The sequence below is a fragment of the Lissotriton helveticus genome, chromosome 10 (assembly GCF_964261635.1).
Source record: "Lissotriton helveticus chromosome 10, aLisHel1.1, whole genome shotgun sequence".
In the NCBI taxonomy this organism is placed as follows: domain Eukaryota; kingdom Metazoa; phylum Chordata; class Amphibia; order Caudata; family Salamandridae; genus Lissotriton; species Lissotriton helveticus.
This window is the reverse complement of record NC_136071.1, coordinates 352671574-352685447: the sequence shown is the minus strand read 5'-3', so window position 1 is coordinate 352685447 and position 13874 is coordinate 352671574. Positions and strand designations below refer to the sequence as shown.

Genomic DNA, 13874 nt, shown 5'->3' with positions numbered 1-13874 from the left:
GCAATGTTGAATGCACTGAGGGGGGTGAGTAGCTGGCTGTTCTTGCCCCGCTCCCCATCCACCACCCCAATTTCTCCATTAAATGTTTCCTCAACTCAGGGTCGCTGCCTCTCTTTGCTGTGTGTGGCCAATCTGAGTACAGTTCTACCCTTCCAAACAAGTCCATTCCAAAAGGTGACCATTAGAGGTGGGCACACCAACAAATTACCAGCGAGAGCCGTGCCAAAGGTGTGGCTCGGCTCTTAGAGCGCATGCATGAGCCGGGCCCTCTAAATGTTTACTGTTTAAATCAGACAACAGACATCAAGTAAAATATGATAGAGTCTCTTCAAAGTTCAGAAAAATGTATTGACATGCAGAAGCTTTGACATTAATACATCACATTCTAGCACTGCACTTAGAAGTACTTATTAAAAGTAACAGTGTTAAAACATGTACTATTAGTGAATTAAGAGGCAAGACAGGTGTCATGCAACCACTGTAAGGGGTCACGATTATTACAGAGTAAAATTATAGCTTATTAAATCAAACACAATAGGTTTTGTACATCTCGTATTCTCATCTTACACATTGCTTTCTTAAGTGATACGGAATAAAAAAAGTTTTGCTGAAATACAATATTTTTCTAGAATCACACAAAATAAGTGGGTAAGCCACGATTTAACTAGGTTTTCTGGTTCCACTTTGTATAAATCAGCCAATGGGTATCTAAATGCTTTTCCTGTTCGAGGTAACTTTTTTTAACCTCTCCCCATTTCTCCTCTAGCACAAACTCGTTCCGAGCGCTTCACGTGCCCAGTGCCCACCAGTTACGTTACACAAGGTCACATTAAAATTTTAAAAGCGCAGGAATAGGAAGAGATTTACCCAGAATCACTGGATTTATTTGTTTATTTTATTTTATTTAATGCTTTTTTATATAGCGCTGACTTTACCCAAAGGTGGGAGAGCGCTTCACAATAGAACCAAGTACGTTACATGAGGAGAATGTTTCATATTTACACGTTACAGATACAAACGAGAAAGAAGTCAAAGTAAAATAAAACCATAGATGGCAGTCACAAAAAAAACAAAAAACACATAGGATCAAGATCGTACAGGCATAGATTACTGATTTACAATATTGAAAGAACTTCCTTCAGGGACATGAACAGGAATGTATTCGTTCTGAAAGTATCTTTGGAAGAGAAGAGATGTGAGGTCAGGTTTAAAGGTCCGGGTAGAGGTGGTCGTTGGAGTAGTGGAGGAAGCGAGTTCCAGATTCTAACTGCATTGCTTGAGAAGGAATGAGCCATCGATCTTTCCCTTTTGAAGGTGTGGGCTCAAGCAGTAAATTTTGCGCATTACAAGAAGGTCTAGAGCCTCCAGAGATTTTAAGTTTATTCGCCAGGTATGGAGGGGAGAAAGTGTGCAAGGCTTTGTGGGTGATACAGGCAGTCTTGTAGATTGATCGTGCCTCGATGGGAAGCCATCGAAGAGAAGACAAAATGGGTGTGATTTGGTCACTTCTTTTGGCCCCAAACACAAAACGAGCCAGATTTCAGAGGGGAAAGGTGGGATTTCGGGAGGCCAGCAAGAAGAGAATTGCAATAGTACGATCTAGAGAGAACTAGAGATTGGACCAAGGTTTTTAGGTCTTGCTCTGGAAAGAAACGTCGAATCCCCCAGAGAAGGCGCAGGTGGTATTGTGCATTCTTTGCAATGGAATTGATGTGGGAGGAAAAGGACGAACCCCAGTAGCCCCTCCAGCAAGATGCAGGAAGCCAATGCACAGCTCGCAGAGCAGACCAACCCTCATGACCAGGAGATCTCTCCAGTGCAGAGATGAATTGAGCAGCAGTCAGCTGATGACTCGCTCTCTGGTGTGATGTGGTGCGCTGTCTGTACTTTGCTGACTCTTTCTACCAGGATGCTGCTCATCATGGACCCACGATGTGGGTAGGAAAAACTCTGGGTCGGTGTTTGCCTATGCGTTGGAAGTGCCTTCTCAGGAAAAGTTCTCAGAGCAGTCAGTGGAAGCAGTGCTTGTGAAGGAGATACAACTGACGCACAGAGCGGCTGTGGTTTCCATTGCAGTGTTAAGATGGATGGGGAAACCCTCATCCAGAGCCATACGAAGTGTCCAGTGACCTGGCAAAATCCCCCGACATGCAAAGAAGTCACTCAGTGCTCATTGCTTCAGAAGAGCAGTTCAAGGTGTTCACGTTACTTAAAGTCAGCGCCAAAACCAAATTTAAGCTGACTGCTCATGAGGGCTGCAGAGTGCGCAAGGTGGCCCTGGTGAACTTCACAAGTGCTGCCACAGAGGACTACTCCGATAACTGCCTGGCCTGCCTGACCACGCTGGGAGACATGTACCTGGCCTGAGGCCGCAGGTGCGCTATGACTGCATCCGTAAAGTGGACATCAGTGGAATTGCCTCTTGTGTTTTCACGAAGCATGGAGAAGGTTTCTATCTGATCTCTCCATCAGAGTTCGAACGTTTTCTCTTAGTGCCAAGAACATTACAGAGCCATTGTGTACGGTGGAGTTCGACAAACCCCACAGCTGCATTGACAGCAAATGCCTCAGCAGCGCACTGAAGATCAGAGAGGTGCAGGCAGAAGATCCGGCGCACAAATACGTATACTCTTTGATTCAGGAGCGCTGGTGGACAAGCGTTAGAGGGTCAGATGAGAGGCTGATGTTTCTGCCAGAGATCCGCCCGTAGCTGCCAGTGGTGCGGGACCGGAGATGTGGAGCAGACTTCGCGGGTCTGGCGGCACGGCTCAGCTCCTGGATGCCTCGAAGCCTGCTGGGACCCCCTGCTTGTGGCGACCTAGTGAATGATTACGGCGCTGTGCAGCAGACGCGACAGGCATTTGTTCCTGGGGGCGCGAAGCAAATAGTCGAGGCAGATGGAGGCTCAGCAGGGGATAGGCGGTCACCTGATTGAGGTGGAGGGCACCACACTGGATACTCCTTGCTGGATGGGGTCCCCTCGCGGCCCGGACGGCACAGCATTGCAACGACCTGAAAGGCAGTAAATTCAGAGACTGCCTGACTTCAACATGGCGCCCGCGGCAGATGCCATGCCTCGTATGGGCACTGGGGCCTCTCATACAGCTACAGATCTGCACCAGGGGAGGAGGGGCACCCAATCTCCACATCACTAGGGCACCTTACATCTCATACCTCCAGCAAGTTGATAGGGCCAATTGAATTGTATATATATGTGGCGCCCCCCCCCCTGCACTTTAAGAGTCACCGGAAATTGGTTACTGTATGTCTCTAACTCCAAGGTCAGAATCCCCTGCCTGACCCCAAGATGGCTGCCATAGTTTATCCCTACTACCCGACTCCGACTAGCCCTTGATCACACCCCCCATCAGCTTATATGGTAGCCCTAGCTCCCTCTCTGACTTGTTTTTACTCCCTCCCCCCCACCTCCTTCTTGTACCTCAACCCTCGTAGCCTATGTATCTATTCAAATCTGTTTTTACCAAACGTTGAGACCTGAGCAACATGGCTGATGCCCGGTGGAGTTGCTTGACAACTAATGAGGAGATTGGCCCTGATTTCCCCCTCGACCGTCACCTATCCAGCCGGACATTGGACACAGTTCTTCCTCGTCTCCCTGTTATGGCTCCTTCTTCCCCTCCTTCCTACAAATTCTCTCACCCTCCTTGTTTATTTACTGTACCTTACTACACTGTTGTAAATAATGTAACTTGTAATGCAATGTTCCTCTGTTGTAGCGCTCTGATACCTCCCGGTCTAGCCAGCACTATATAATCCTTTTTGTTGTACCTTGTAATGCAACGATCCTCTGGTTAAGCGCTCTGATACCTCCGGATCTAGACAGCGCTATATAACCTTCGCAAATCAAATAAACTAAAAACTGTTTTCCCTGAATGCTGAGATCTGTGCAACATGGCTGATGACCGATGGAGCTGCTAGACAGCTAATGAGGAGATTGGCTTTGGTTTCCCCCTTGACCGTCACCTACCCAGCCGGACATTGGGCACAGTTCCTCCTCAACTCCCTGCTATTACTCCTTCCTCCCCTCCCTCCTACGAATCTTGAAACGTTGTTTATGTGTACTGTATCTTACTATGCTCTTGTATCAGATGTAAATTTTAACGCAACAATCCTAAATGTAAAGCACTGTGATACCCTTGTGGGTCAAGTTTGTGCTATATAAAACTTTATAAATAAATAAATCAAAATAAATAAATGACACTAAGGGATTTTACGCTGTCGGCAACGATAGGTTTATTGTTAAATTCAGCTGATCCATCCAAGATTGAATAGGAGGAGAGAGTGAAGTAGAGAGGAGGAGGAAGAATTCAGTTTTGCAAGGATTCAGAATGAGTTGATGAGCTAACATCCAGTTTTGAATAGAGTTGAGAGTAGAGTTGAGGATTGAGATATTGAGCGCAGAAGACACCTTAAAGTAGTTTTGAGTGTCATCCACATAGAGATGATAAAGGATCCCAGATTTACTTAGATTTCCTGATTGTTCCAAATAAAGATTGAACAAAGTGGGTGCAAGGATAGAACCTTCAGGGACGCCTTGACCTATCGCCAATGAAGATGAAAGACTGTTCGCTATTTCCATCCTTTGGGATCTGTCCGAGAGGAATGAGGCAAACCCTTTAGGCACTGTGCCTTCCAAGCCCATTCTCTGTTGAAGAGTGTTAAAGAGAGTGTTGTGGTTAACAGTGTCAAAGGCTGCAGAAAGGTCTAGAAGAATCAGAAGACAAGACTCCCCCACATCGAGTACACACAGCACATTGTCGATCACTTGCAGCAGGGCTGTTTCGGTACTGCAATTTTTAATTAAACCAGACTGGAAATTGTGAAGATTATTATCCCTAATATGTAGGGAAAGTTGTTTCGCTACACATCTTTCTGTAATTTTCACAAGATTAGGGAGTTTAGTGCTGGGGCGGAGGTTGTTGAGGTCGTTCGCATCAGTGAAGGGTTTTTTAAGAAGTGGGGTAACCTGTCCTGTTTTAAGGGCAACAGGAAGGGAGCCTTGGCTGAGGAAGAGGTTAACCAGACTGGTCCAATAGGAAAGAGTATGGGTTCAGAAATCAATGGCAATGTCACTAGGGATGAGGTCAAATTAATGGTTAGAGTTTTTTTTTTCGAGGATGCATTTGAGGAGGGCATTTGTTGAGCTGACGCAGAGACTCGAACCAGGTTTCCAGCTCCAGAGTTGGCAGCTGTAATACCACATCCTATGTGGTGGGAGGAGGGAAGGGGGCAGGAATAAGTCACTTGAACATTCTCGCTGGTCACGGGCTCGAGGTTTCTACAGGACCTCCAGCTGAGCCAGACCCAGGTTTCAGGCTTGTATAGGCCACGCGATTTGTCAGTCGGTTTAGAGCCTGCTGCTAAGGTCTCTACTGAACCTGCAAAGCCACCAAGTTAAATCCGAACGAGAGCACCTCGGGCATATTACCAAGTCTGGCGATAATAGATTGTCGCCGCTTTAGCAGCCGTTTTCGGCCGCTAAGCGGTGATAATTATATCGCCCTATTAGAAAGCTGTCGCTAACTTGAGGCGATAGCGAGCGGTTTGGGGCCCGCTTTGCATGTCAGCGATATTTATTGCTAATGACATGCAAAGTGGGCGTACCCAAACTGTTAGCGACTAAAAACAGTCGCTAACATCGCTATCGCCTATTATCAACACAGGCGTAGCGATGGAAATATTTGCGCTAAGCACAAATATATCCAAAAGCTAACGCCTGCTCAGACCAGTTCTTAGCCATTATATCCAATGGGAGGTGGATATTATGGCTAAAACCCTATTGGCGTTAATGCATGAATATCGCTGTATTCTCAGCAATATTCACGCATTTCGCCTCTATCACCGGATATTTTATCGCTTTAGAGATAAACGTTGCTAATAGCACGTTATCTATGCGATAATATCCGGCGATGCAAGGCGATAAAAAAACTCGCTAAGCCCATTTAGCGATAAATATCGCTAGTTGTTGGTAATATGCCCCCTCGGGTTTTAATTTTTCCGAAGTCAATGAATTGAGTATAATTAATCTTTACAATACTGACACCAGTTATATATTATCAGCTCTATTTACTTTAGGCTGGTCTCTGTCTACATAATTAACAATGTGTTATAATATTTACCGACTTACAGTCTATTATTTCTCAGAAACTTTCTTCGAAATTAAAAGTCCTTTTAAAACAGTTAGCGGAGTGAGGTGAGGAGAGAAAAGGTGGTTTCCCGGTCTACCTGGAAGCACAAGCCAGGAAGAGGTTGAAGGCTTCCAGTGGCGTGAGGAGTAGGGTGTTTGGCGTCAGTGCCCTCACGCTGACTACGGTGGCTCTCCTCGCCCATTGTGTGTGAGGAAAAACAAGAGCCCGTCAATCAACAGGTGCTCGGTTTACAGAACAGAAAACAAAGCACTAAAGAGATGTCGCGGAGAGAAATTCCTGGACCCGTCAGGGCTGGCAGCCTGCCAGAGCCCGCCGCCGACCAACGGGCGCCTCCAGGCCAGGGGCCTCGGCCGGCGGGGGCAGGCTCCGGGGCGGCACAAGGTGAGACGGGCGGTGCGCAGCGGAGCCGCTCACTGAGCTCGCCCAGAGACGGGTCGGAGGGCTGATAAAGATGCTGAGCCCGAAGTGGGGGCGTCAGAGTAAAGATGGCGGACCCAAACACGTAAGTCACTTCTCTTTGCGTGGCGTGTGTATAGCTTTAGGCTAAAGGCGGGGAAGTGTCCGACTTGATGATTTAAGCCAACGCCGCTTAACTCACACTCATTTGGAGGGTGTCACCCCGTTTCAGTGATATTCGCCATTCTCATAAATGTCATCCTGTTAACTCTCAAAATAGGGTGGGGTCGTATGTTTAAAAAGGTTATTATTTTGAGAGATTCGAGAAGAAAACGTGTTGGAATGTGAGGGCAGGTCTGCAAATAGGGTGATCCTATGGATGCAGATTACTTTTTTAGGGTAGTTTTCATTAAAAAGAGGGTGATGACACCCACCAAATGACAGCGTGGTGCCCTCTGAAAATGAAACATGCCTCCAGAGACCTCCATATGCTTACCATCTTTGCAAACCTGTATCACTGTCCTAGAAAGGTTGATCCTTAATTCACATTAAAGGGGATCACCTACTTAACTATCAGGCTTCGCCCTTATATTACGAGCTATCAAATCGACAGGTATGTGACATTGGATTTTGTGAACATGAGCTGTGAAGAAGTGACTGTGAGGTGCCAGTCTTTGGGAAATGGGAGAGGGGCACATTCAGGGCCGGCTTTGAGCTGGGTACAGGCAGGGCGCCAATTTATTTTTTCTCCGGAACTTTATATAGGGTGAACTTGACTCAAATATTCGGAGCGCATTACAGGAGCATCCGTTGCATTACAGACGGACACATTCATTTTGTTAGGCAGGGAAGAGTAAGTGATTTGCCCAGAATCACAGGGTGTTGTGCGCCCCTTGCAGAGACTGGAACCCCGTTTCCCCAGCTTCGAGGTCGACAGCTCTAGCCGTTAGACTACATCCTCTCCATTAAACTGATCTTTCTGAAACTGATCCTCTGAGGCGGAAGCCGGAGGTTATACTTGTGTTTTAAAACCTTTTTGTGTTCTATTGTTGTTCACCTTTTAAACTTGCCACTTTAAACCAGAGCTCTACTCCGGGCTAAACCGCCGCTCAGACAGTCTTATTCAGCGGAACTAGCGCTGTATAGGGACACTGTTTGTTTGTTTGTTTTCACGAGCGCCATCGCAGCAGAAGCGAGGCCACGCCCACCAGACAGGCCACGCCCACAAGCCTAGCCAATAAATACCTGCGCTGACTAAAAGCGCGCCCATTCTGAAACTGATCCTCTGAGGCGGAAGCCGGAGGTTATACTTGTGTTTTAAAACCTTTTTGTGTTCTATTGTTGTTCACCTTTTAAACTTGCCACTTTAAACCAGAGCTCTACTCCGGGCTAAACCGCCGCTCAGACAGTCTTATTCAGCGGAACTAGCGCTGTATAGGGACACTGTTTGTTTGTTTGTTTTCACGAGCGCCATCGCAGCAGAAGCGAGGCCACGCCCACCAGACAGGCCACGCCCACAAGCCTAGCCAATAAAAACCTGCGCTGACTAAAAGCGCGCCCATTCTGAAACTGATCCTCTGAGGCGGAAGCCGGAGGTTATACTTGTGTTTTAAAACCTTTTTGTGTTCTATTGTTGTTCACCTTTTAAACTTGCCACTTTAAACCAGAGCTCTACTCCGGGCTAAACCGCCGCTCAGACAGTCTTATTCAGCGGAACTAGCGCTGTATAGGGACACTGTTTGTTTGTTTGTTTTCACGAGCGCCATCGCAGCAGAAGCGAGGCCACGCCCACCAGACAGGCCACGCCCACAAGCCCTCTCCCTAAATGTGCCGGCCATACCAGCGCAGCGGGAGCGCCGTTTGCGCGCCGAAGGCGCGCCTAAGGCAAGCCCGTCTGCGCCCGTCCGCGCACGACCGGGCCTAGGGCCTTACTCGATGCCCGACCCTATCGCCACAAGGAGACACTACTCCCGTCGAGATCTCCTCAGCCTTAGACCTATTAGAAACAGCAACTGCCATGCAATATACGACCCCGACGACCCCTTCATTGGTTGTAACACCTGCAAAACTGGAAACTTACTCCTTCCCAGTGCGATTGCCCTACTCCCAGGTCTCAAAATTGCTACACTCAATTGCAGATCGCTGCCTAAACACGCCCAACTTATAAACCATCTTATCGTCGATCACGATTTGGACATACTTTTTCTAACCGAAACATGGATCTCCGGCCATTCTAACTCCGACATAGTCGCAGCCCTACCCCTGGGCTTCCTTATCATGTCCCAACCCCGTCCTCTTGGTCGAGGAGGCGGACTAGCCATTATCTACCGTGACTATTTCATCTGTCGCTCTAGTGATATTCAGAGCCAGGAGTCGGAGAGCTGCCTCTTCACGCTCCAGCTTTCCCCGACCAATTCTCTGTCAGGCCTTCTGGTCTATCGGCCCCCAGGGCATTTCGGCCCCTTTTCTGCCGCTTTTCTGGAAACCGTCTCTTCCCTGGCCCTCCTTACATCTAACTTCCTGATTACAGGTGACCTCAACATTCATTTCGATGATCCATTAGACACAGGAGCATCTGACTTAATTTGTGATCTGGGCGCCCTTGGCCTCTTCCCTGCTAATTCAGGAGCCACGCATTCGAAAGGTCATCTGCTCGACCCTGTCTTCTCGAACATTCCTTCCCTTCAGTTCACGAATTCCCTCCCCCTCCCGTGGTCGGATCACTTCTTGGTCTCGGTCCTCCTTCCAGGCTCTTTTAAGAAACCCTATAAACCCTCAACCTTCATCAAGGATAGATCTTGGGCCAGGCTCTCGGTGGAAAACTGGGCCCTGGCCCTGGACGCTACCACCCCCAGTCTCTCAGTTGACCCCGCCATTGCGGACACCCAGTTTAGAGAGTGGATTTCCACTTCCCTGGACAGCCTCATCCCCATCAAAAACCGAGAGGTAAAAAATAAGATTAAGGGCCATGCACCATGGTATAATTCCGAACTCAGAGCGCTCCGTAAAGAGTGTAAAAAGACCGAGAGAGTGTGGAGGAAAGACTGGCTCCATAGTAACAAAGACTTATATCACAACGTGGTAAGACGTTACAAAACAGCCTTGAAGCTAGTCAAAGCGACATTTTATGACAACAGAATTAAAACCGCGACAAACTCCTCAAAAGAATCATACCGAATAGTCAAAGAACTATTAAACATTCCAACAGCACCCTCTTCTCACTCCCCCCCCAGACAGAAGTAAGGATCTGGCCAACTTTTTTGATTCTAAAATCTTGCGGATATTGGACTCCCTTCCCACCATTAGCCCCCCTCCTATTTCGGATATAGCGGACGGTAACAACAGTCCACAGCTGGACACCTTCAGAGCAGTCTCCCTCACTGAGGTATCTGCCACGCTGGAGAAAATGAAAAGTGGTTCTCCCCTTGACCCAGCCCCGGCTAGATTCCTAAAGAAGGTGTCCCACAATATAGCCCCTATCATCAAGGACCTTATCAACACCTCCCTCTCGGAAGGTACGGTGCCCCCCAACTGGAAGAATGCAGTCGTTAAGGCCCTGCTGAAAAAGCCCCTACTTAACCCGGACGACATGGCTAACTACAGACCTATCTCGCTGCTCCCTTGTATCAGTAAGATGGCGGAAAAGCTAGTCAACTCGCAACTATCCCAATTCCTCGAGACTAACCATCTCTTGCGCCAATCCCAAACTGGTTTCCGACCCGGCCATGGCACGGACACTGCCCTCCTCTCTGTCATCGAGGAGGCAAGGTGCATTCTGGACTCAGGAGGATCAGTGGTAGTGATCCTCCTGGACCTCAGTGCCGCCTTTGATACGGTGGATCACCGTGTCCTATTACATCGCCTGGCCAAGGCAGGAATTGTGGGTACGGCGCGAGCATGGATTGAATCTTTTCTTTCCAACCGTTCCTTTCAGGTGTGGGACTGCAATTCACGGTCAGAACCACTTCCCCTCAAGAACGGAGTTCCCCAGGGGTCGTCACTCAGCCCCACCTTGTTTAATGTTTATATGGCCCCCCTGGAGGACGTAGTGGCCCCCTACGGTATAAAAATAATAAACTACGCAGACGACACTCAACTAGTCGTCTCCTTGTCCCACCTGGATAACCATCCTGACAGCCTGCTTAACTGTCTCCAGGACATCCATTCCTGGATGTGTGACTCGGCCTTGAAGCTGAATGGTGCAAAGACCGAGATCATGCTCCTGGGCAACAAATGGACATCCATCCCACCAACTGTTTGGCCTGACACCTTTGGTGAAATCCCCTCCCCAAAAAAGGAGATCAAAACATTAGGAGTATGGCTGGAACCCAACTTAACCATGAAGACGCAGGCGGCCAAGACAGCAGGTACCTGCTTTGGTCTCCTGCGATCCGTGCGCAAGATCCTATCCCTTCTCCCCCCGCTATCCAGGAAATTACTGGTCCAGGGACTTGTCTTAGCCCGGCTCGACTACAGTAACGCCATCTACCTTGGGGCTCCGGAATACACCCTGGCCAAACTCCAACGCATCCAGAATGCGGCGGCCAGGCTCATTATGAACCTCCCCCCCAGAGTTTCAGCCAAGCCTGCCCTCAAAGCCCTACACTGGCTCCCTGTCCGCCATAGAGTAGAGTTTAAAGCCCTGTGCACCACCCACAAGCTTATCAATGGAGTTGGCCCTGCCGCTCTGAGACACATGGTCACCCCTTATAAAGCCCCTAGATCCCTCCGCTCTGACGCCGAACATCTGGCTACTGTACCAAAATTCAGGAAGGCTCGCAGCGGCGGTCGTCGCTTTGCGGTCAAAGCCTCCATAGGTTGGAATTCACTCCCTCGCAGTCTACGTCTGGAACCCTCGCACACTCTGTTCCGTAAGAAACTAAAAACTCTTCTGTTTCCCAAATAATTCCCTCCTTCTGCCCCTCTCCTGGTCTTTTCAGATTTACAGCGCGGGGATGCCTACGGGTCACCAGGCGCTTTAGAAATCGCAAAATAAAATAAAATAAATAAAATTAAAGTACTGCAAGAGGCAGTGTACCTCTTACTTAATGAACTCCATTGATTCAGACTAAACTGCTTTTAGTCCTTGTTACTTGATGCATGTGCCGTTTTGCACTGCATTAACCCCCTTCCTTCCCAACTCATCTCCCTCTCCTGCCCACATATGCCAACAAAACCATTCACACTACCAACAACTTGGCACTAGCGTGATTGAGCTACTCTGTCAGCGAATCAGAATCTTTGGAGGAGGTGCTGAGAAGTTTTTGCTCTAAGGTTAGTTACTTCTTTCAAAATGGACCCCTTGCTGGCTTATTTTATTCACCAGCTGCAGGGAGGGCGCCAGGGTGCTATCCGAGCAAGTGCCGGCTCTGGGCGCACTGCAGCACGGAAAATGCCTAACTCCTGACTGCATTGGGGAAGAGGGGAGCAGCACAGACCACTGATACCAGGTTTGTGTGGAAAATGCCGCTTTATTAAACAGGTGCACATCACAAAACAACCGTGGCCTTAGCCGTACAAAACTACATCCTCACTCTACAACGATACTCCTATGGTAATATGCCCCCCACCCCTAAGATAATCCTTCACAACAATTTAACACATCAATATTGCATATGATCCAGGGCTGGTCGAATGTAACTGAGACCTCATAACAACCTTTCCATTTTTCCTACATCTATTAACCTCTTAGCATGTTAAACTCTAACCTAAACTTCCTGTCTCGTCCAGTTGTGAACCTGCCTACCCGTTCCCTTTCAGTCTGAACTGCCACTGCCAACAACTATAAACTTCGGTAAACCATGGCAACTTCTCGGCCAATTGCCTATGCACCTGCTTCAAGCATCAACCAATCTAAACAGCATGAACTCCTTTGCACACCTGTGATTAATGAAAGCGTACCAACGATGAGGAGAGAAATATAAGCCATCCTAAACCACATAAAAACAGGGGCGGGAGGGTGGGGCAAAAATCTGCTACCAGGTACCAGCCATTGTGTCACCAGACAAAATGGTGGCTGGTACCAAAAAAAATCAGATTTCTTAACCGTGGGCTAGCCCAAAAATAGCCCAAACCCAAGCAGTCACCAGGCTGCTCCACTTCCCCAAATTACCCAGGGGCAGACCTCCCTCTGGTCAGCTGCCCCTCAAAACCCCATTATGCAGGTTTAGAAGCCCATTTTTACATTTAGACCGATTCCAAGTTGTGTAACATATATTTACTGCACCTGGTCAATACCATTACTTGAGGTGAGGTGTTTACCAGATCTGATAAAAACCTCCTATTTAGGGGGTGTAGCTTCAATTGGTGCTGCTGGTGCAGTGGCACCAGGGCCCAGAGGCCAGCGTGGTCCACTGACCCCTGATTATTGCTGTACTGTATCATCCAAATGACAGACCAGGGGCCCATTTCCTCTCTTGCTTTTGGCTCCAAATACTGGCTACTGTACTGCTCCTATTCTGAGTTTTCATCTTGGAAATGAGACATAACTTCCAGAATCAGTATTTAACATGCTAAAATCTGAGTGGTTTGCCTTTTTTATCAGGCCATCCATACCCCAGCTCCCTCAAATACATTTTGTCAGGTAAACACAGCCTAATGTGTTAATTATCACACACCTTGGAATGCCCATCATTCACACACGGATCATTATTTTGGAATGTGACTACCTGCAGTGAATGGGCCTTAGCCAACGCCTTCAGACAGTCATTCAGCGATCATTAATGTGAATGAAATAATGGTCAGCCCATCCTTGCGCTGCAATGAACATAAACATATGCATCAAAATGTATGCAGCTTGCACAATAAGGAATTGAAAAAGATAGACAGTTTTTACCTGGGTGAAAAATAGGGAATGGTGCAAAATGAGGTCCCACTGAGCTAAATCAGATCTGTCGGAATTTATAAAGTGGTGTTGCAATATTTCCCTTTGCAGCTTTTTGTGAAAATGTGTTGGCATCAACATTGGTCCAAACCTATTTCCCACATTGTTTACTCCGTGTAAACAGCCTTTTTTTGCAGCTATTGTTTTTAGAAAAACACCAGCACCCTTAATTTCAGGAGTGGTTTGTTCCTTGTAGTAATTAGTGCAAAGTGATTTATCCTCATTTGGCCAAAAGTTCTGCAAACTCTTTTAGAACAGTCTTGTGTCATGGATGAAACAATTTCAGACTGGTTTAGTGCCAGTCCTCCTGTATGCAGAAATAGTGTTCTCGCCCTTTTTCACATTTTAAGTAAAGTAGTAGATGGAATGGACACTAATAATTCAATTATGTAAATAGTGTACAGTGATTGTGTTGTGCATTAACA

The 13874-nt window shown here is 47.6% G+C and overlaps 1 protein-coding gene across 3 annotated transcripts in view; it reads left to right on the top strand.

Moving 5' to 3' along the window:
• Positions 1-6418: 6418 nt before the first annotated feature.
• The window catches only part of LOC144783812 (cyclic nucleotide-binding domain-containing protein 2-like), an 832431-nt gene continuing 824975 nt past the window's right edge, over positions 6419-13874 (top strand). For all 3 annotated transcript variants that reach the window (XM_078662559.1, XM_078662558.1, XM_078662557.1), the window contains exon 1: positions 6419-6672. In XM_078662559.1, the coding sequence (XP_078518685.1) occupies positions 6622-6672 (51 nt within the window). In that variant the 5' untranslated portion in view covers positions 6419-6621. The remainder of the gene's footprint in view (positions 6673-13874) is intronic.